Source organism: Cataglyphis hispanica, chromosome 13 (assembly GCF_021464435.1).
Source record: "Cataglyphis hispanica isolate Lineage 1 chromosome 13, ULB_Chis1_1.0, whole genome shotgun sequence".
Taxonomy (NCBI): Eukaryota; Metazoa; Arthropoda; class Insecta; order Hymenoptera; family Formicidae; genus Cataglyphis; species Cataglyphis hispanica.
The window spans coordinates 722,188-743,182 of record NC_065966.1 but is presented as its reverse complement, the minus strand read 5'-3'; the positions used below and the strand labels follow the sequence as shown (position 1 = coordinate 743,182).

The 20,995-nt window shown below is 29.5% G+C and overlaps 4 protein-coding genes across 4 annotated transcripts; 2 read left to right on the top strand and 2 right to left on the bottom strand.

Moving 5' to 3' along the window:
- Nucleotides 1-621: 621 nt before the first annotated feature.
- Nucleotides 622-4,702, bottom strand: LOC126854172 (circadian clock-controlled protein daywake). The gene is made up of 4 exons (XM_050600618.1): nucleotides 4,382-4,702; nucleotides 2,825-3,087; nucleotides 2,462-2,573; nucleotides 622-2,062 (listed from the first exon to the last, which is right to left on the bottom strand). The coding sequence occupies exons 1-4, from the start codon at nucleotides 4,455-4,457 to the stop codon at nucleotides 1,767-1,769; spliced, it is 747 nt and encodes a 248-aa protein (XP_050456575.1). The 5' UTR covers nucleotides 4,458-4,702; the 3' UTR covers nucleotides 622-1,766.
- A 2,393-nt stretch (nucleotides 4,703-7,095) lies between these two features.
- LOC126854176 (protein takeout) lies at nucleotides 7,096-10,461 on the top strand. The gene is made up of 5 exons (XM_050600621.1): nucleotides 7,096-7,401; nucleotides 8,505-8,638; nucleotides 8,993-9,165; nucleotides 9,460-9,668; nucleotides 9,882-10,461. The coding sequence occupies exons 1-5, from the start codon at nucleotides 7,335-7,337 to the stop codon at nucleotides 10,031-10,033; spliced, it is 735 nt and encodes a 244-aa protein (XP_050456578.1). The 5' UTR covers nucleotides 7,096-7,334; the 3' UTR covers nucleotides 10,034-10,461.
- Nucleotides 10,462-10,665: 204 nt separating this feature from the next.
- Nucleotides 10,666-13,470, bottom strand: LOC126854174 (protein takeout-like). The gene is made up of 5 exons (XM_050600620.1): nucleotides 13,332-13,470; nucleotides 12,655-12,741; nucleotides 12,207-12,473; nucleotides 11,674-11,832; nucleotides 10,666-11,234 (listed from the first exon to the last, which is right to left on the bottom strand). Exons 1-5 carry the CDS (start codon nucleotides 13,402-13,404, stop codon nucleotides 11,086-11,088), a joined length of 735 nt encoding a protein of 244 aa, XP_050456577.1. The 5' UTR covers nucleotides 13,405-13,470; the 3' UTR covers nucleotides 10,666-11,085.
- A 4,786-nt stretch (nucleotides 13,471-18,256) lies between these two features.
- On the top strand, nucleotides 18,257-20,923 carry LOC126854185 (protein archease-like). The gene is made up of 4 exons (XM_050600634.1): nucleotides 18,257-18,370; nucleotides 18,574-18,598; nucleotides 18,804-19,008; nucleotides 19,414-20,923. The coding sequence occupies exons 1-4, from the start codon at nucleotides 18,319-18,321 to the stop codon at nucleotides 19,597-19,599; spliced, it is 468 nt and encodes a 155-aa protein (XP_050456591.1). The 5' UTR covers nucleotides 18,257-18,318; the 3' UTR covers nucleotides 19,600-20,923.
- Nucleotides 20,924-20,995: the final 72 nt, after the last annotated feature.

The following is a 20,995-nucleotide window of genomic DNA, read 5'->3' as shown; positions in this document are numbered from 1 at the left end:
ATTAAAGTGGTACGCGCTTAATGATTGGAAAAGATAGCAAAAAATTTTCTCTATTTCTAATAATTAGCGAATCGAACAATTAGACGATGCGAGTGCATCGCGTGCATTAAATCGAGTACGATCCGTTAACGCAATTGCGATTGATCAATTAAATTGCGCAATTTAAGTACGCAAACAATTCAAAGACTAAGTCTGTAAAAATCGGATAATAAAAGTAGAATGGATCATCATAAACCGCTTGATAGTCGACAATGAAAATGTGCGATGAATATGGACGATGGAAAGCATCTGGGTGGACGTCAGAGTGGACGTCATAGAACAGCCGAAAGAGGACTATGAGAGTGTTAAACACCGTTAATCGCCTCGGTCACGTACGTTTTGAGTCACGTTTCTGATTTGCTCGCGCACACATGCTCGCGGAAGATCGACGCCAGTCGGATTTCCTGCATTTAGACGTGAGGGTAAAACAAAATCGGGAAACGTAAATTGCAGATATAATTCTAAATAATGTAATTTTATTAATTTTGAAATGGCAATTTACGAAAATATAAAGTCCTTCGAATTCTATTTATTAAATGTCAGCCACACAAATAAATTGCAAGGAGCGTGTAATTAAAAAAAAAACCTTAAAATTTTTTTTTTTTTAATTTTAATTTTTCATTGTCTCTTGTCGTACACAATTTACATTTATTATGACACTTTTTTAATCTTACAATTAGTATGCCAGTATAGCTTTTCTGTGTATATGTGAATCTGTCAATGTATTTTAACTTATATAACTTTTTTGCTTCTTGTAAATTAAAATAGATTTGTGCACACTTTCCAAGAAAAGAGAAACTTGAAGCTTAATTAAAATAATTTTAAAATTATTTTTACTTTTACCAATAATATGGAGTTTTTCTTAAATTTATATTATGCAAATGTATAAAAAAAGGAAGATTTTGTATATAGAATTAAGATGTTACAGTTCACAATATAAGTTTCACAGTTGCACATTTATTAAAGCATTAGAATAACTATTGGAATGACATAAGACTGAGGGTCGAGGACATAGCTACTCGACATAAATATAATAACTCGCCTGTCGATTGAAATTAATGTTATCACCTTCTGGAAATACTGGAATCATCAATCGCGCATATCAATATTCTCTGACTCGGTATTGCATTATGATACGATCTTCCCATGTTCCATAGATACACGGTCAAAGACCGCAGTTTCTCAAGGCAAGCAGCTATTCAGACAAAAAATGAAAGCACTCTCTGATCAAAGCTTAGCATTCCGCTAATGCTCGACGGAAGACGTAATTATAGCATGTAAGCCGAATTAATGAATGGCCTTAATATCGATAATAAATAGTATCGAAAATTACTTAATGCTAGCCGATTATATAGTGTAAAGATCGAATATCAAAAAGATAAGAAATATTATCATATATTTGTCTCACATATGCTTACATTCTATCGTGCTGAATCATTCTTACATAGCGAAAACGCATGATTATATAAACGTAAGAAAAACAGCGTAAGATTTCACGAAAATACACGAAATACATATAAAAATTTTCGCAACAAAATGAAATTTATTATGATGAATTTCCTTTCTAACAGCGATTTAACATTGTTTACCGAACCGACAATTACACTTTATTCGCTTATTTAATAATTAATAATTTATTAATTAATTACTATTTAACTTATTTATTAAAAGATTTGCTCTTTTATTCGTCCAATTTTTAAGTTACTCAATTGAATGATGTGATTGATTCAACTTATGGATTGGTTCGATTTGAAAATCTGTTCGAACGGAAAATTGCGGAAAGATTTATCGAAGATGTCTGTAAAGGCGATCGAGACAAGTTCGTTGATCAGACGCCTCGTTATCATGAAACTTGGTTGCCACGTATTGTTGATTATCATATCGAGGATATTTTCGAGATATTTCTTGCCAAATAAAAGATTTGTGATGTGAAGTTCTAGATCTCCAATGCTCTCAACGTCCATTTCAGCTCGCAGTTTTTGTCCGGGTACTTTAGTCACCGTGGTCGTTTGCATTAGATCGTCTGCAGAGTAAGAAGGAATACCGTATCATAAAATAGAAAAGTTGCAAATAGATTATTTTAAGATTATATATCTCTCTCCTAATTCTATAATGCAGGCATAATCACACATGGCATTGAAAGCAAAAAATCGTATGATCATTTTTCTTGCATCGAAACAGAGTAGTTTTTTCGCATGTCTTTAATTGTGCTCAAAATAATACTAGATAAAACATGCCAAATATGGTTACAGTAAGAGATCAGAAGACAACTTTCTAATCACTTTTAAGTGAACATTCACACTTTCACATAGCTGGTTAATATTATTCAAAAAATTCGAAACTTATAATTAGTAATATTCACTATAAAGTTTTATAGGAAACTTTCACACGCATATAGAATAAATTTATTCACAACACTTACGCAAGTTGAGCGTAAATTTTCCTTTGTTTGTTATAGTGGAGCTGAATAATGCAGCTTTAAATTCGTAATTGCCAGTCAGCCCTTTTTTCGGGAAGCTTTGCGTGTATACAATCTAATTAATGCAATATTTAAAAATTAATTGTTTTTTTTATTTACATCGCGTTATTGTTTTTGTTTAAATTTTCTTCTCCGGTATAAATTAAACGTATACAAAGTAAAATGAGCAAAATAATTATGCTAATTATAGTCCTAAATTAATATATTCTTATCTTTAATATAAAATGTAAGATACATAGATATGTAATAAATTGAAATGTCTCTTAAAAAAGTTATTAATTATATCGATGCATATAGCGCATGTACCTTGTAATTTCTCAATTCGGAGATGAATTTTGTTACTTTACTCAAGGTCCATCCGATTTCAGTGACATTTCGAAGAGTTAAAGTAAAACCGAAATTCGGAACTCCCCTCGTGACAGTTATCTCTTTGATAAAAGATGGATCAAGCGGAAGCACATTGTATTTCGACAGACCAGTTTTGAAATAAGGCTGAATCGCATTTAATCCTTTTCGTACGCAGGCATCGAAACCCAATTTGTCAGGATGACAATTTTTAAAATTGTCCTCTAAAAGCACACATGATTAATAATGATTGTCTTAGGGCGTAAATATAAATGTACAGCATTAGAAAATATGATAGATAAAAATGTTGTATAAAAGATAATTTGTATAAATTAATTAATTAATTAATGATTAAAAATATATAATATTAAAATGTTGAGCACACTATATTTTTAATGACAAATTAAAAATTTTAAAATTATCTTTTCAAGAAAACATTTGTGAATATTAAATATTATAGATAGTATCAAATTTTATGTACAAAATATTATAATTTGATTAAGCAAGTTAATTTTAGAATATTAAACTGATATGACGATTTTGTTAAAACTAATAATAATATAAAATTTTTATTACGATGTTTCTAAAGATAATTTTTAACATGCTTTACTTTTTTGCTGCGTATCTTGAAAATTGTTTATCTTGGTAAGTAATCATATGCGAAGAAATAATATGTATTATTTAATCTGTTGTAATACAATACAATATTTCCAATTGATTTCATACATTAAATTTAAATATGTATTTTGTACGTTTTATTACAATTGAAACGAAAAAAGAGGTAATTTAAATTATGTGAAATATTTGTAATGACTAAAATCAAATTAGCAAGTATATGCGATGTTTACGAATTATTGCAAAAATACGTCCAATTATCATTGAATGCCCATGTGCAATAGCAAATAATGTTACTTTCTCTTCTAAGCACTTCCTATTTTGTATATCTTGCATTTGATAATATGTAGTACAATGCTGCATTTCTTAAAAAGATTTTATTCATATAAATAAAATTGAAAATTGATGTCAAATTTTCCGCGAGCAATAAAATTATAATGTTTATTAATTATTGATCCCTCTTGTATTATTCAAATTGCCGAAACACACAATATAAAAAAACGAAAGCCACTTTCGCGAAGAAGAAGCAACGATAAAAAGCGATTCAGTATTACTTTTTTTTGTTTAAAGTCGATTTATAAGATGATTATACATATATCGATGTCTTTAGTTTTTCAGGGAAAGTAATATTATGTATCGCACTTTTCGCTCACTGTATTTTTGAGAATACTTAATTATGATATAACATATGCAGTATATGTACATATTATATAAATGAAAGTTTCAGCCGAAAGAAATTTAAGAAGAATATATTGTGAAATATATATCGAATATTTCAAACTACTTACCTTACATCAATTATAAATTTTGAATTATGAATTTTATTATAAATTTCACATTTCTCTTCAACAATATCAAGGATAAAAAAATTTGAAATTCCTTAAAATTACCAAATGTACTCACCAAATTCAACTGCGGTAGTCGAAGCGTACATTACTAATGCAATCAAGAGGTTTCTTAACATCTTTTCGTTTGCCATTTTTCTTTCTATCTCCTTTTTTGTTAATTAAATCTGAAGCACGTAAAAAAAATCACCACTTAGTGTGCACTTATTGATATTTGCAATAGTTCACTTGAGATATTGTAGTGGACGAAGAGCGCGCGATCCTTGCACTTTCACCGTCCACGATACATCTGAGAAAAAGGTTTAGCGATCTGCCTCCTGTGTTACAAAATTTTGGTAATTATGTAATTTCTCTGAGTTAAGATCGGGGAGAAATAAACAGCTTTCAAGTGGGAATGGTAAATTAGCAAAATCTTTTTTTTCCTTTGAGTTTTGATGTTTGAACCAATCCCTTGCGCGCCAACATTGGAAGAGAGAAAACTAATCTTATGTGAGGGATTATCTAACATTACCTAACATTGCTATAAGAGATCGTTGTTAAAGCAATCGCGACTATGATAATATAGCGTTTTGATGCATTTATTATGTTCAAATATTTTATTTTATATTGCAATTAAGATTTAATTAAATCAAATCTTATTTACTTTCTAAATTAATTTCATGTAAATGTAAATCAAACTTCAAATAACGGCACAAAAAAAGAATTTAATATAATTGACAACTATTTATGAAAAAAAAAAATCAAAAAAAAATATATATATATATATAATTCACATTTTCTAATATTTAAATATCTGATTGATTCTCTGAATAATTCAATTTCTTTTCACATTTAGAATTAAAACAAAAATGTTTTTAATTATTTTTATATGTTTTATAACTACACAATAAAAATAAATACACATCAATATCAATACCTTTATTATGAGAAAAAGTAAAAATTTAATTTGAAAATATTTGTTGAATGTGAGAAAAAAAAGATTAACTAATATTTAGATGTTTAAATGACAGGCAACCTTTAGTTGACTATAATTTTCGTTGTAAAAAGAAAGGTCTTATTAAACTAAAATTTTGAACTAATGTTTATTTTTAATATAAATATGCATATAAAGAGCATACAAAATAACACAAAATTTTTATATAATTGCATTTTTATATACATGATATGTATATAATTTTAATAAATTTTGGACTATATATATATATATATATATATATATATATATATATATATAATGTGCAATATTAATTTTATAAAACTAATTTTATTTAATGACTAGCTTAGACCCGAATAAACAAATTTAATTCTGATAATCTCAACTCTTGATACATTAATATACGAAACTATCCAGATTATCCGAATATTTCGAATCGAATAATATATAATTTTAATTATGACGCATGATTTAGATATTAAATTATCTGAATATATACATCTTTACAGCTACGTGTCGCTGTTTTTTCTTACCTAAACTATGAACGCTAGGAACAAAGACGTTGAAGATGTCTGCTCGGCAACGCGAGACTCAATAATAAACTTGTCTGATGCTGTTCTGTACCTTCTGCCCAACCTGATATGAAGCAAATATCACTATCCTTGAAAAGTACAAAATGACGAACAAGAAAAAAACCTGTCTCAAGGGATCGTTGTACTTGTTCTTGAGTTGATGGCGAATTTCTCTGTATTAGACATAGCACTTGTTAATCATATATGTGCATACGAATATTTCACGAATTTTCACAAATTGCGTCATATTTCTTTCAGTATCAATATTTCAATGTTATAATACTAGAAAAATATTAAAAATATTAAAACTGATGTTAAAAATATTTTGGTGTTTAATATATAATTTTGATAATAAATAAAATTTAATAAATTAATATTAAAGTAAAAGTAAAAAAGCTGTAATAAATTTGTTTACAAAATTTATTACAGCTTTTTTACTTTTACTTTTTAATATTAATTTATTAAATTTTTTATTTATTATCAAAATTATATATTAAACACCAAAATATTTTTGACATCAGTTATAATATTTTTAATATTTTTCTAGTATTATAACATTGAAATATTAAGATAATATAAGAGAGACAATTTTATTGGTGTCTTAAATATTCATGATCACAAACTGTCATTAATCGAATATGTGTACATTCCATCAGATTCTATTGCACAATGTAAACAGCTCAAGTGTAGTTGAATGCAAATGACTTATTACATCATTATAAGAAAATGCTCCATTGTGTATATACGATTTCTCATCATACTTATTGTTTACATTGCATTGTTTACATTCATAAATTTTGCTTCGCGAAACTTTACATGTTTCGCAAATTCAAGTTGAAAATCTGATATCATCTATTTAGTCAAAATAAAAGAAATAAATAAAATTAACTTACACTTCTCGTAATTTTTTCTGACAAGTAATTATTATGAAAGAAATGTGTGTAATTTAAAAATTTTTCATTTGATCGCTTCGTAATTTAATCAATGATTAATTAAATCAATCGGAGTGGCTCTTATTCTCTTGTTATGTATTATCTTAATCTACGATTACATATTTTTATTACAGATAATTTTTACATAAGAAATTTGCTTGACACACAGTGTGTGTCAGACGTCATTACATGTTCTCTGGAGAGGACACTTTCATCTAATCGACTCCACAATCCGTGTAAGCCTCGGCTGCCGTTGCAGCCGTTGCAGTCGACGAAGAAGGTGCATATTGCAGTAGTGAAAGTATCCGTGAGTGCAGCTATACGAGAGATCTACCATCTGTCAATGCCCTCTCTTGCATAGTCAGTCTTGCTCTAACAGAAGTCGTTTATTCATGGGATTTGCGGGAGACCTTAGTCGAACTCATCGTCGTCGTCTTAGTGATTCTCCTTCGCGACAAAATCTCGTATCCAGTTTGCAAAAGATAGAACAGATTTGTGGGTGCAATCATCGGGATTTCTCGAACGATAATCGAAACTTTCGCGAAATCGTTGCTGCGACTGTTTGAAAAAATCATGACCAAGAGGCTGTGGGTCATTTTTCTTGTCGGCTGCGCGGTAACTCTCTCCTCTGATTCAAGCCGTGAGTAATCGAATATATTCCTTGCTAATTTAACACACTAATGTCTTTAAAATTAAATAAGTCGTTACATATTCATAAAATTTTAATTATGTATTTGAATTTGAATAATTATCGCAAAACGATTGGTTTCACCTTGAATGGTATAAATGGTATAATATAATTTATTCCAATTTTATTATTTGCTAAAAATATCTGATAAATTATTAGGCATGTGATATTATCATCATTACACGATGGTTAATTAGACTGGATGTAGTATCTACGAAAAGTTCAAAAAGACTACAACTTAGAATTGCAAGAAATTGTTATTGAGAAAATAATTTGGCTGTTTTATATCGTAAAATCCTTTTTTTTTAAAAGAAGAAACAATTTAAAGTTAAATTACATGTGCAATTTTCTGCATGCAATTGCAGTAGACAGTCGTAAAGGCCGGATCTTCATTTCCGCTGTGATGTTGTAGTCAAGTATATTCAAAGTTAGTGTAAAATTTGTATTTAATTCAAACATTATTGTAGTAAATTTATTATAAATCCAATATAATTGTCAAATATTGTTAAAAAATTACAATATAATTAATCTTATTTCTTTTATTTTCAAACTTATTAGATGAAATATAGAGTGCAACACTTCCGAAAAAAACGTAATTATAATGAGTATAGTTATAATATGCACATACATACGTATATAAGTATGTATTATATACATTCCATTTGTGTATAACTTATTCATCATGTATATTAAACATATATTGAGTAATCTAAATTGCAAAAGATCTTGAAACGAGATCTCGCTCAAAAGGGACAAAGCTCTTAGCTTAGATGACCTTTGCAATAATTTGTGACATGTTGCTCTTGTACTTCGTCACAAGATAATATTTTCACTTTTAACATGACTATCAACTAAAATGTTTTTTGTTCATCAACACTTTTACTTGTTCATTCTAGAGCTACTTAAATCTCTCCTGCTTTAGATAGAAAGCGCAAGAAAATTGCGATTTAAAAAATTCATATTTATTCCCTCTTGAATTCAATAATGAAATATACATATGATTAAATATATGTAAAAATATAGTAACCAATATACAACATTCTCTTTATTTACAGCGGAATATGTAAAGCAATGCTCCAGGACCGACCCAAAATTGGTACATTGTCTGATTGACGCTTTACATCATTTACGACCTTATTTGAGTGTCGGAATACCCGAAATCGAATTGCCTTCAGTAGAACCATTCCGTGTAAGTTTTATCTTAAATTATAATATAAACAATATAACATAGAATTTATATCATTATATTTAATATAGCATATATTTCCAAAAATTTCTTTCAAGAAATTTCTATTTATTTTTACAGTCCTTAACACAAGTGTTTTAAATATAGATATAATTAAATATTTATTTACATTATACAAGTAATAAAACTTATAATGTAATGCAATTATATATTACATTTGAAATACCCATTCAATGTTGCAAGCTATATATATATATATTGTAACAAGATAAATAAATTACACTATGCATTGTGCGAAAGTTTTGTATCAATTTGCATCGTTACGCATTGGCTACCATGTTCTGTAAATTTCAACAGATGGACGAGCTGACTCTCTCCCTGACAGGTGGTGTGAACGGTTACAAGATTCAGCTACGTGACCTTTACATAAAAGGGGCAAGTAACTATACAGTGGAGGATATTAAGCTTGGCTCGCCCTTCCAAACTATTGTACGAATGCCAGCCCTTATACTAGACGCGCATTATTCCAGGTAAATAAATTCGGCTATACACAACTCGACTAGCAGAGTAGTATTCCAACTACCTTTCATAGATAAAAACCTATTCATTTATACATTTATATATAAGTAAAAATTATTTCCATTCTCGCATATAAAATTTCTCTCATTTAATAATATGATAATATTCCTATAGGAACTCTAAAGATTTATTAATACTATAATAAAGTCTAAAAGTTTAAATTCCAATATATAATTGGAATAAGAATGTATTTTTTCTAATTTGAAAGGATAGATTTTCTGCTTAATCAGATTTAATTTTTGCAGTTCTGGTGTATTAATAATTTTACCCGCAAGTGGAAACGGTACATTTCACGCGCGCTTCGGCGATGCTACAGCTTTAGTCAAAGGGACTGTGTCGACGAAATCACGAGAGGGAAAGACATACTTGAATGTCGAAAATCTCGATGTAATACTCGGAGTGAAAGATGTTCAAATGCGAGTCAGCAAGATCTTTAAAAACAATCGAATACTCAGTAAGCTAGAATATTTTTTTGTTAGTTAATAAATTATAAAAATTTATATTAAATAATTATGTGTAACTGTAATAAATATCAGAATTTTATTTATTTTTTTCTTTTTTTTTGTGACTTTTTGCAATCATAAATATGAATGCTATATAACTTTTTATAATTAACTATTTTTTTTATCACATTACATTTCCTCTCATTTCTATTCAATTTTTACAGCCGAGGCAATCAATCTCTTCCTTCGAGAAAACGGACAAGAAGTATTAAAAGTGATGGAACCACAGCTGAAGAAAAAATTATCGGCGCTTTTTGCGGAAATTGTCAATCAGCTGCTACGACATTTACCAGTGGAATCGTTCCTTACACCTTAAGATGTACCTACATCACATCTTCATTAGCGATTGTTTTATCTTTCTCTCATTGAAATAAATAATCAATCTCAAATAGGGTGGAACCGAACGTTATAGCATATTATTCGTTTCCTTATTTGGAAATATTGAGTGTTCTTATTAAAGTACTAAATTAATATATTTTATTTAAATTATTATTCATTGGACAAATTGTGTGCATAAAGCAAACAATTGTACTGAGAGATTAAATCTTCATAGAGGTATATTTTTAGGCACAAAAATAACATATGTTGACAAAAAACACAATTGTTGTTTAGATTATAGTAAATAATTATGATATTAAGTATTGAATGTGGTATTATAGTTTCTTAGCCAATGATAATTAATGGTATATTGATAAAGTATAATAATTAATATGGAATATAAATACATAATTAATATATACATGAGGAGAGATTAATTATTTCAATCCGTTTATATAAATATTATACTTAAGTTCTCAATACAATATTTATTTTTACGTTCTGCAGCTGATATGAATAAGTCAATTAAATGTGTGTGTGTGTGTGTGTGTATGTTCCACAATTTTAGACAAATTATTGTAGAGAAGAAACTTTTAAAAAGGTTAAAAATCATTCGAAAGAATTGTCGAGTCGATTTGGCACTCTTTTTCTATTTTCCTCGACATTTTTAATACATCTGTGCTTTATATAAACAAGTTCGCTAGTGAATAGCAGTAACACAATAATAGTAACAATGATATATAATCTACTTTGTTTACACGTTATACATAATTATAACAAACTCGCTGCATTATTCACACGCATGTCGACGTTCGATGTACAAATTCATCATTCTAACACTATCACGTTACAAAGAGAAACAGAAATTATCACGTCGGAATGCCTGCAGACTTTAAAGAGAGAAAGTGAGGAACTCTGCATTCCTCCGCGCCGATTTTTCGAGCAATCGTCTAATGATGTATTCGTTGCTGCAAAAATTCGGCGCACCTTCGATTATATTTAAACTACATTACGTACGTGCCCTAGCACGAGGAATAATCTTCGAGGCCCTCAAGGGAACGTCTTCGAGAAGGAAACCTTCGAGAATATGCGGTTACCCACTTCGGTAAGATAATCATCCAAGTTCTTCGACAGGAACGGCAACATCTCTCGGTACAACGACGGCCAGTTCTCGTTCACAAAGTTCAGAGCCACGTTGTCTAAAAATAAAAATTTAGCTATGATAATACAACGTATCGATGCATGAAAGAAGCAAACTGATTAAATAAACAACATTATATAAGAAGAATTATGATGCATACATATGTGTCTGTATTTCCCATTAAATAATTATCAAGGAATTATTAAAGTGATATAACGAGATAATTAGATAATACACGAGATAATGATAGGTAATTTCAGGGCTTAAGATAAAAACATAAGGTAATATTGTTATATCAAATGTCTCTTTATAAGATAATCTGAGTAATTTATGAAGTTGATTCTTATATAAATGTATGTAAGAAAGATACTAATGAAGATTATCACACTCATAGTCAAGTAAAGATAAACACGTTCTCAGATTTAAAAAAAAAAGAAAAAAAAAATATTTCGTAGAATTATTTTAAATTTAAATTTATATGTTACATTTATACTTACTAAGTTGCTCGTTGCCATTGAACATATCACTAAACCAGACTGTCATCTTTCCAATTTCCGGAGTTAGACGGAAATGCTCGAGCGTCCATCTATCGTTTGCTACAGGTCCGTCCATGAACCATGTGTCTTTTATATCTTCCAGACTAATATTAAAAGCTCCTACCACGTAAATAATAAGACGGATTATATTCTTTTTACAAGAATAATTAAACCCTCATTAATCAGAAATATTAATATTTTAATAGATTGCTTCCAAATTCTTGATAAGATAAACACACTACATATAAACAAAGTAAAAAAAAAAAAACATACCTTACGCTAAAAATTTATTATAAATTATATGAAAAAAGATATTGAAAATTTATTTCTAGTTTGTTTTCTGATATTTTCTGATAATAAATAATAATAATATTATGCAACATTAGAAAAGTTAAACAATAATTAATATTTATCTAGAGAACAAGGATGTATAAGATATTTTTGTTTGTTGGGTAACTTTCTTTAAAAAATTTTTAATTATTTAATTATCGCACCTTCGCCGCCAATTTGTAACGCTCCGTAAGCTCCTTTCGCCTTAAAATTACCCTCGATAAGCATCTTTGGCAACTCGACATCGACTTCCAATCTAAAGGCATCGTCGGAATGATGCGGCCTCACAGCCAAAAAGTTTATCTTTGAAAGTCCATAGATGTTAACATTTGTGACAGTTACATCTACGAGTAAGTCACCGGTTTCGTACACGGTCTGTTGGTGATCAAGAAAATATGGATCCAGAGGTGGCAGGTCTAATTTCGGGATACCTTCCAAAAGAGATCAAAGCTTATGTGAGAGAGATATAGGGGCATGTGAAAATAAATTAAATAACAGAAAATATATTTTTCCTTATTTATATGTAAATTATAATATACGTAATATAATAAAAAGTGCTGCTTTCAAAGTCTAAAAACAAAGAATAATATCAGCGTTTTTTTTTTTTTATACCTGCGACGAAATTTGACCATGCTTCTTGCATTGCAAGTCTCAGGCAAGATGTATAGTCAGCCGCATCCCGCTTGCAAGTCTGCACCGCTGCGTAAAAAATATAAAAAGTACGTTAAATAAATATATATATGTAAAAATAAACAATTAATTATTTCAAATATTTCTACACTGTAAATTATATATAATAATATAAAATATATAATAATATAAAAAATAATATAAAAATATAATAATATAAAATATATAATAAATATAAAATAATTTTAGATTTTAATTTTTTATAGCAGACAAACAGTTTGTATTTTATTGGCTTTTAATTTCAGAATTTAACATTACTCTGTATAATAATCGAAAATATTACATGATTGCAGGTGAGAAGCGCGTTATCAAAGCATGATATTCACCTTGAGCAAACTATGAAGAAAGATTCTACATCACATAGAAATAATCGTACAATAGCATATTAAATTTAAGCACACATTCTTTTTCTACACTGGATAATATCAGCTGGGACTATCACTATAACTATTTTTTATATTTTTTTTTTTTTATTAAAAGTCTCTTTCTCGAGGCAAAACTAAGACGTTGATGATTAAATTTTGACTGATTTGAACTCAAAAGCTTACAAAAACGTTTCTTAAAGACACAAAAGATCGATGGTTGAATAAAGGACTTACGAAGCTCAAGATCCTGAGCCGCGACGAGCACAAACACGGTAGCGCAATACACGGCGAGAGCGTAGAACGACATCCTGCGTGGTTAAAAATCCTCGCGGCTAGCCCAACCAATTATAAACACTCGGTTTATATAGTCTCCCGTTCCAAGGACTTGGCAAAGATACGTTGCAAAATTGCATGTCATTAAAGCTAGCCTATAACGTGAGAGGCGAGAAGCAATAGTAGGCGGAAAATTAAAATACAGTTGCGGTAGCATCGGAGAATACGCTCCCCTTTTCTTCGAACATCTCCGAACAAGAAGAGGGTGGCAGTTAAACAAATTCAAGCGAATCTACCCTCAGATTGCTAAAAAATTATAATGAAATCAATTTTGATAAAAAAAGATGAAAGAAAAGAAGAAAAAGAGAGAAGAAGAGAGATGAATAAAAATGGTATCATAAAATATTTTTCTTAAAAACAAGCAAAACTATTTTTATAAAAAAATAAAAAAAACATTTTTGATAAAACTAATAAAATCACTACTTCTTGGTTCACTTAGTTTTTTTTTGTCTCTCTCTCTCTCTCTCTCTCTCTCTCTCTTTTTCTTCTTCTTTCTCTTCTGTCTTTATCTCTCTTTTTGTCATCGCATCGGTATCTTGGGCTCGGTTTAATTAACAATGACTCGTGCTCAATAAATTGTTATATTCTTGCGGTGATTCCGAGAATGGCCCAGTAAGAAGAAATCTATTTCTGCTAGCATCTTCTCTTTCTTCATATTTTTTTTAAATTTTAAATAAAATGTCAATGTGACTCATCTGTATATTGAATAAAGCATCAAAAATTCAAGAAGCATACTGGAAAGAGTGCACTTATAGTATCTTGTATACATATATATTTGAAGATTTATTACAAGAGAAAAGTAACACCACATAGATAAAATGTAAGAAAATAATGAAAGTTATTTCCTTTCCTTCGTAAAATATCTTAAATTCTTTAAAAATTTTATCTCATATATATATATATATATATATATATATATATATATTATTTTAAAAATATAAGTTCTGATATAAATTTTCAATATTATATTTTTTCCATAAATTTTCAAGCGTACAGAATCGAAATTTGATCTAATTTTATTTCTATTTAATAAAAATTAATAAAATAAAATTTTATACATATAGCATAATATAGCATTATATAGTATATTCTCAAATAAAAAATAATTAAAATCTTTAGAGAGGTAAATGAAATATCCAATAAATTTTCTTGGATTAATCATGACTTCTTCTAATTTTTTGTGATAATTAATTAAATAGATATAGATATAGTAATTATTTTTTAATAATTTTATATTAATATTAAATTAAAATTTTCTTTGGAAAAAACTTAGATTTTCCATTTTTAGCCAATGATTTCATTTACATTTATCCTTATTCTTTAAGATTCCATTTATGATGTAAGTGCCGTTTACAAACAATTGTCATCCAGGAAATTAAATATGGAAATTTTTTAATAAAATACTGCGGCAAGAACAGCGTTACGAGAGTGATGTAATAAATGAACATATTCATAATAGTTGTTATTAAATCTCTGTAACTGGTTTATTAAAGCGAACAAAGTAGCTCTTACGAAACCTATACGTCATATACATTGGCAAAGAAAGCTACAAAACATTGATATTGATACAAACAATAGAAAAAAAATTCTAACTTGCGCACACACACAAAGGAATGTAATTCAATAAATTCACGATAAGTTGATTGATTACACATCCTCATGAAGAAAACGAATCAAATTCTCAAAGAACATAGAAAGATCTTTTCGCGCTCTTCATATATATGTAAGTGCAATGATCGGGGGATCATCGTGGGGACTCGCGTAGACTTTCGTGACCTTGTGTGCACTTTTGCAATGTACGATCGACAAAGAGAGTGCGCGCTTTAGCCAATATTGCACACCATTTATCTAGCTGCGATGGAAATAAGATCAGATCATGAATGCGCAAAGTAGCTACCCTTGGAACACATCGCGTCGACAGCGAATCGAAAAACGAGTTTTTCTAAGCCTGTCAGGAAGAAAAAAAAAAAAGAAATTCCGATAGCAAAACGATACACGACGAGACTCGACTGTGACGTAAATGTAGACATATATCGATAAGTGCGTCCGATGTCATTATATTGACCGGCGATTGTGTTAGGGATACTATGAATGGTGCAGGCGCGTATACGAGAGCTACGAGTCCTTTCTCATTACGTATTCCACCTCACACAACTCTCGACAGTCCTGGAATTCTCACGAAATGACATTTGGATCTTTATCTTACTTTGAAGTATAAAGCAAATCACATTTGTATTTAGATGTATTAATACTATCAAAATATAGATTGTATAATCCATATATATTTTCCTGGAAAAAATATAGACAAATATTAGAAAAAATATTAATAGTTAATACTAATTATTATAGATTTTTTTATATATGCTCATTGACAAGTAACATATGAATCGTGTATATATGCAATATTGCTAATCATTTAAATATTAGAAGATTATATGAGCTTACTACAATAACCTTCTAATGAGCTATAATATGTTTATAATATTTATATAATTATGTATTTTGGCTTTATGAATAAAATGATTAATTATATTCTCTAAATAAATAAATTAAAAAATTTCGAGCAGTCCATTATCATACAGATCTCTATTTCATATCGAATAAACAATTACGACACAACAATGTTGTGAAGTCTTCTCGAACTAGCTGAACTAAGAATAGGTACTTACTCTTATTATTGTTAGCCACGTATTTCCAATTTTATTGTCATACAGAGATGGTCAACATTACTATTTAAGAGAACCACAGGCTACACTTACGTTAGTAGCCTCCTCTAAACAACAATGTAGCATCTGGCATGCAATAATATATTACATACGACATCTGACATAATAAAGTGCGTAGATAATAAAGTAGTATACCGCAAATTAACTAAATGCCAGAGTTTTGGATAATTGCTTAATATTTTCCTTATTGGCTACGTAAACAATGAATAACATATAATATCAGCTATTGTTTCGATTTTTATTCACACATTTAAGAAAAGCGATGATATACGTATATTTATCAAATAAAAACAAAAATGCATTTAATAACTATTAATAATTATATTTATAAATCATGAAATGTACATAAATTTAATATCTACATATATATTAGAGCAATATATAATATACATGTATATGTAATATATTTATTAAATATTATATTTGGGACATTTTTTCTTTCTCTCTCTTTGAAAAAAATTACGCAAATATATATATATATATATATATATATATATATATATATATATATATATAATTTCTATCAATGCTATTATTTTATGCTATTAGTATATATGACGTAAACAAAGCCGAAGCAACAATCACATTTGATATTAAACACATAGTAAACAGTTACTAACATTTTCATCCGATATCTCTCTCACGTATGGCATAAATTATGGCATATGATAATCTGCATAAATACACTCTCGCAGATCAATGAGCGCGAGCAGCGATAATGCAACGAGTCCTTGTGGAAGTAGAAAAAATAGATAGTCCTTGTTGAATTAAAAATGAACGAAAGATAGCGCATAGTGATCGGAGACAATAATATGACGCATCTTCTCCTCCGTTTGATGTGCAAAGAATAAATTCCTATATGTTCCTCGTAGCGTTGTAACTCATATTTGCTGGTTCGAAACCATTTATATTTTATGCTTTTATCGCGTATTTTAACTAAAATAAAATCCAAACAACAATTATCATCTCTTTCTTATTTTGGCGCTTTAATTTTTTGCAAAAAATCGACACAATTCAGGTAAATAAAAAAAAAAAAAGGAAAATTAACCGCAAAGAACTGAATACTTGTTTTTCCTATATTTTTTAAAAAATTTGTTTTGAATGGAAAATCGAATCTATTTGCTCTGTATATATCTTATTTTGGATTCTAATTTCATGGACCAGAAATAAAATAAATCATTGCTCCTCATTAGTTCATACGAAAGATATGTAGGTCTTTCAGAGCAGCACGCCAGGTTGTTTACGCCGATCACCATTCACTCAACGGTGACCGCTTCCAGGCGCGTGCGTTACCACTAATGGAGCACACAGAGAGAGAGACGCACCACTGCACACCGTTGCACAATGATTGGTATAATTACAATCTGCATTTGATTTGCGAGCAATGAAACAGGTGCAACTGTACAGCGCTGGAGAGGAACCGAATTTAACCGCTCGCAAGACAGTCTCAAAATACTGTATGACATTTCAACAGCGGTGCTATTATAGTAAAACTACTTTGCAGAATCAAATATCTAAATCAACATTTTATGCGTTTCTTTATATATGTTTTACATTGGCAAAATATTATAATTATTATAAATTAATATTAATATATATATATATATATATATATATATATATATATATATATATATATAATATTCATATCTATATTATGTGATACTGTATTTATATTTAAATATTTTGTAAGTGTTGTATTTTCAATAATATTAGTTTTTATTTAAAATATTTAAATATTAATCATGATGGTATAAACATATAATTATTTGTCAATAAATATAAATATAAATATATTATTAATTGATATATATATTATGATGTAATTGTATATTTATATCATGTTATTAAATAAATTTTTTCTCTTTAGAAGAAAATAAAACTATCGATCTTTTGGATGAATCCGGCGACTATTGTTTTTCTCTTGACCCAGTGATTCATATACTTCCGTATTTCGCAAGCGGTCGGTATTATCAGTATTATCCAATATCTTGTGATGCAATTTTCTTACTTCGGTCGATAAGTACGCAAAGCGATTCGCTTGTAAGTAGCGCCACCTGATTGGCGTGAACTCACCTACGCTAACTACGTCGCCGTTGATTGAACCCGTCAGTGAATCAGCTGATCGCTTTACTCACGTGGAGAATCAGCTGTGCGCGACGATGGAGGAACTGATAGATACCGATCAAGAGATACCGCCCATTAAATACGAATGTAAGTGTCAACTACATTTATTTTTTAATATATTCTTATCCGACACATCATATAGTTGAAAATTACGCCTTTGCATGATCGATTCGAAATCTAGCCTCGTCTAACGCGGCTTACACATTATTCATAAATTGACAAAAATATTTTTACGAGAGCTTTTTTGATTTCGAAAATACTCATCGGGAAATTGACATTTTCTGTTACAGATCTCGATCACACCGCCGACGTACAGTAAGTATTACATTTATTTATCATCAGCGGTGTCAATAGACTCCTTCTTTGAGGTTAAATTAGCGGCTAACCTAAAAGCGCGCCAATAGCCGCATGTGTCAAAAGGCACATCTTATAAATACTCTTACAATTAGAGAAATATTCTTGAAAGATTTTTGTAAAAAGTATTCGCGACAAAGATCGAACTAACATTACTGCATCGTAGATTGCATTCATGGGGCGATACGATGGAGGAAGCTTTCGAGCAATGCGCGATAGCTATGTTCGGTTACATGACAGATCTGGAGCGCGTACAGATAACACAGGTGCACCACGTGGAGGCCGAGGGTCACGATCTCGAGAGTCTGCTATTCCACTTTCTCGATGAACTGCTTTTTATGTTCAGCGCCGAGCCGTGCATTGTCGCCAAGGTATGACACTTTTAACATGAAAATTATCAAATAAATAAATAAATAAATATATTTAGCCTCTATGATATTCCAGTTTTATAGTATATATTAATAGTATATAACATTTAATTCGATGATAACATATAAGTGTTACTATAAAAATATAATTATATATTAGTCAATATAAAAAAGCAAAATTTACATTTCAAGATAATAAGTATCTTTTATTGCTTATTAAAAATTGTTAGACTTTTTTTATTCTCACACTTTCTCTCACACTATATTGTCATTTATTATTTAAATTAGCTCAAGTAAAATATCGCAATTGTCAGTAATAATTATAATTATTATTTAAACTTGAAAATTATCGAATAGCAAAAGTCGTCTGTTTGCATCCGATGAAAATCTGTGCGTGTCTGTTATCAGAAAGTCAAGATAACTGAATTCAACAAACAGGAATTAAGAATCAAAGCAACCGCGTACGGCGAGGAGTTCACGATCGGCAAGCACACGCAAGGCGCCGAGGTAAAGGCTATTACATATTCCGCGATGCAGATTTACGATCGTCCGCAGGTGGATCGACCCGAGCTCTTTGTTATTATCGACATATGATTGTAATCGAGTGAACGCGCTCGATCGTCTTATCATACATCTTTCGGCGTTCTCTAGCGCGGTATTGGACGACATTCTAAAAGAAAAAATGTTGGAATGGCTGGCCTACACGGAGGGTTGGAGGGAAAAATAGAGGGAGGTTACCGAAGGGTAAGAAGGGAGACCGTAGACGCCTCCCCTATGTAGAATACGATCCTTTTGTATCTGCTCCGTAGAGTTCAAATAAATACGTTACGAAGAAAGCACCGGGTCCCCTTCTTCTTGGCTTTACTTGATTCAGGTCTGTACCAATGTTATTTAAATACCCGAGAAAACACGATTCAAAAGTTGAACATCTGCGGATATGTCCGTTTTCGGTAAGAATACCGTGCAACGTATTTCTCTCATTGCGACAGTTTTTATAATTACGTGGTATCCTATTTATATTAGTATTATTACTAATTTACTATGCTTATTATTAATTTATTATGTAACAAACTAGAAGTATAATTAATACAATAGAATTCTTTTATTTTGGGTCCCTGTATTCTGGAGCACTTGTGTCTATAAATTGGAATCCTCCATTGTCTCTCATTGATTATTTATCACATATGATTGAAGTGATGCAAAAACACACGAGTAAAAAAAAGACAGAAAATATGACAAACTGAAACGAATAAAAAAATAGAAAGAAAGTATCAGAAGAGATAGATAATAAGATTTCGATAATTCTACAATATAAAGGAATTCTATTATATTCAATTTATAATATGTATATACTCAGTATGTACTTATATCATAGATTATTTTGATAATTGACAAAACTAATATTTTTATACATATTTATATGTTTAATCTTATTAAAATAATTGTATACATTTCTCTGATTATTTGCCTCGCACTTATATTTACAATTATATTTCTGTCAAAAGTAAAATACAATACAAATTTTTTTGAATAATCTCAGGCGTTAAATTGACATTATAAGAAGATGTAATAGCTTTATAATTTATGTTAGATTTATTATTATTCTCTACACGAAATCTACACGACTGTCTTTTTGTTTATATAAACATTTGATAGAGTATTTAATTGTGTATTTTCTTGTGTATATATTTAGATATTCCAACATACTTTTATATGCATATTGTGTAATTAATAGAAAAAAATAATCCAGACTCTTTTGGTATTCCAATCAGTGAAAATAAATGTCTTATTTGAAAAGAATAGCTCTCTCTCGGCAGGTTGTTATATACAACTTATCTCGTTATAGCATGGGATGTTGTTAAACATGAAAAATGAAATTGTCATCGATTTAATCAAGATAAAAGTACGATTTTTCTTTTGCCGGTGATAATTTTATTCTCGTTACTTCGTCGCATTTATTCATTATTTATAGGGCCCCGCTCAATTCCGC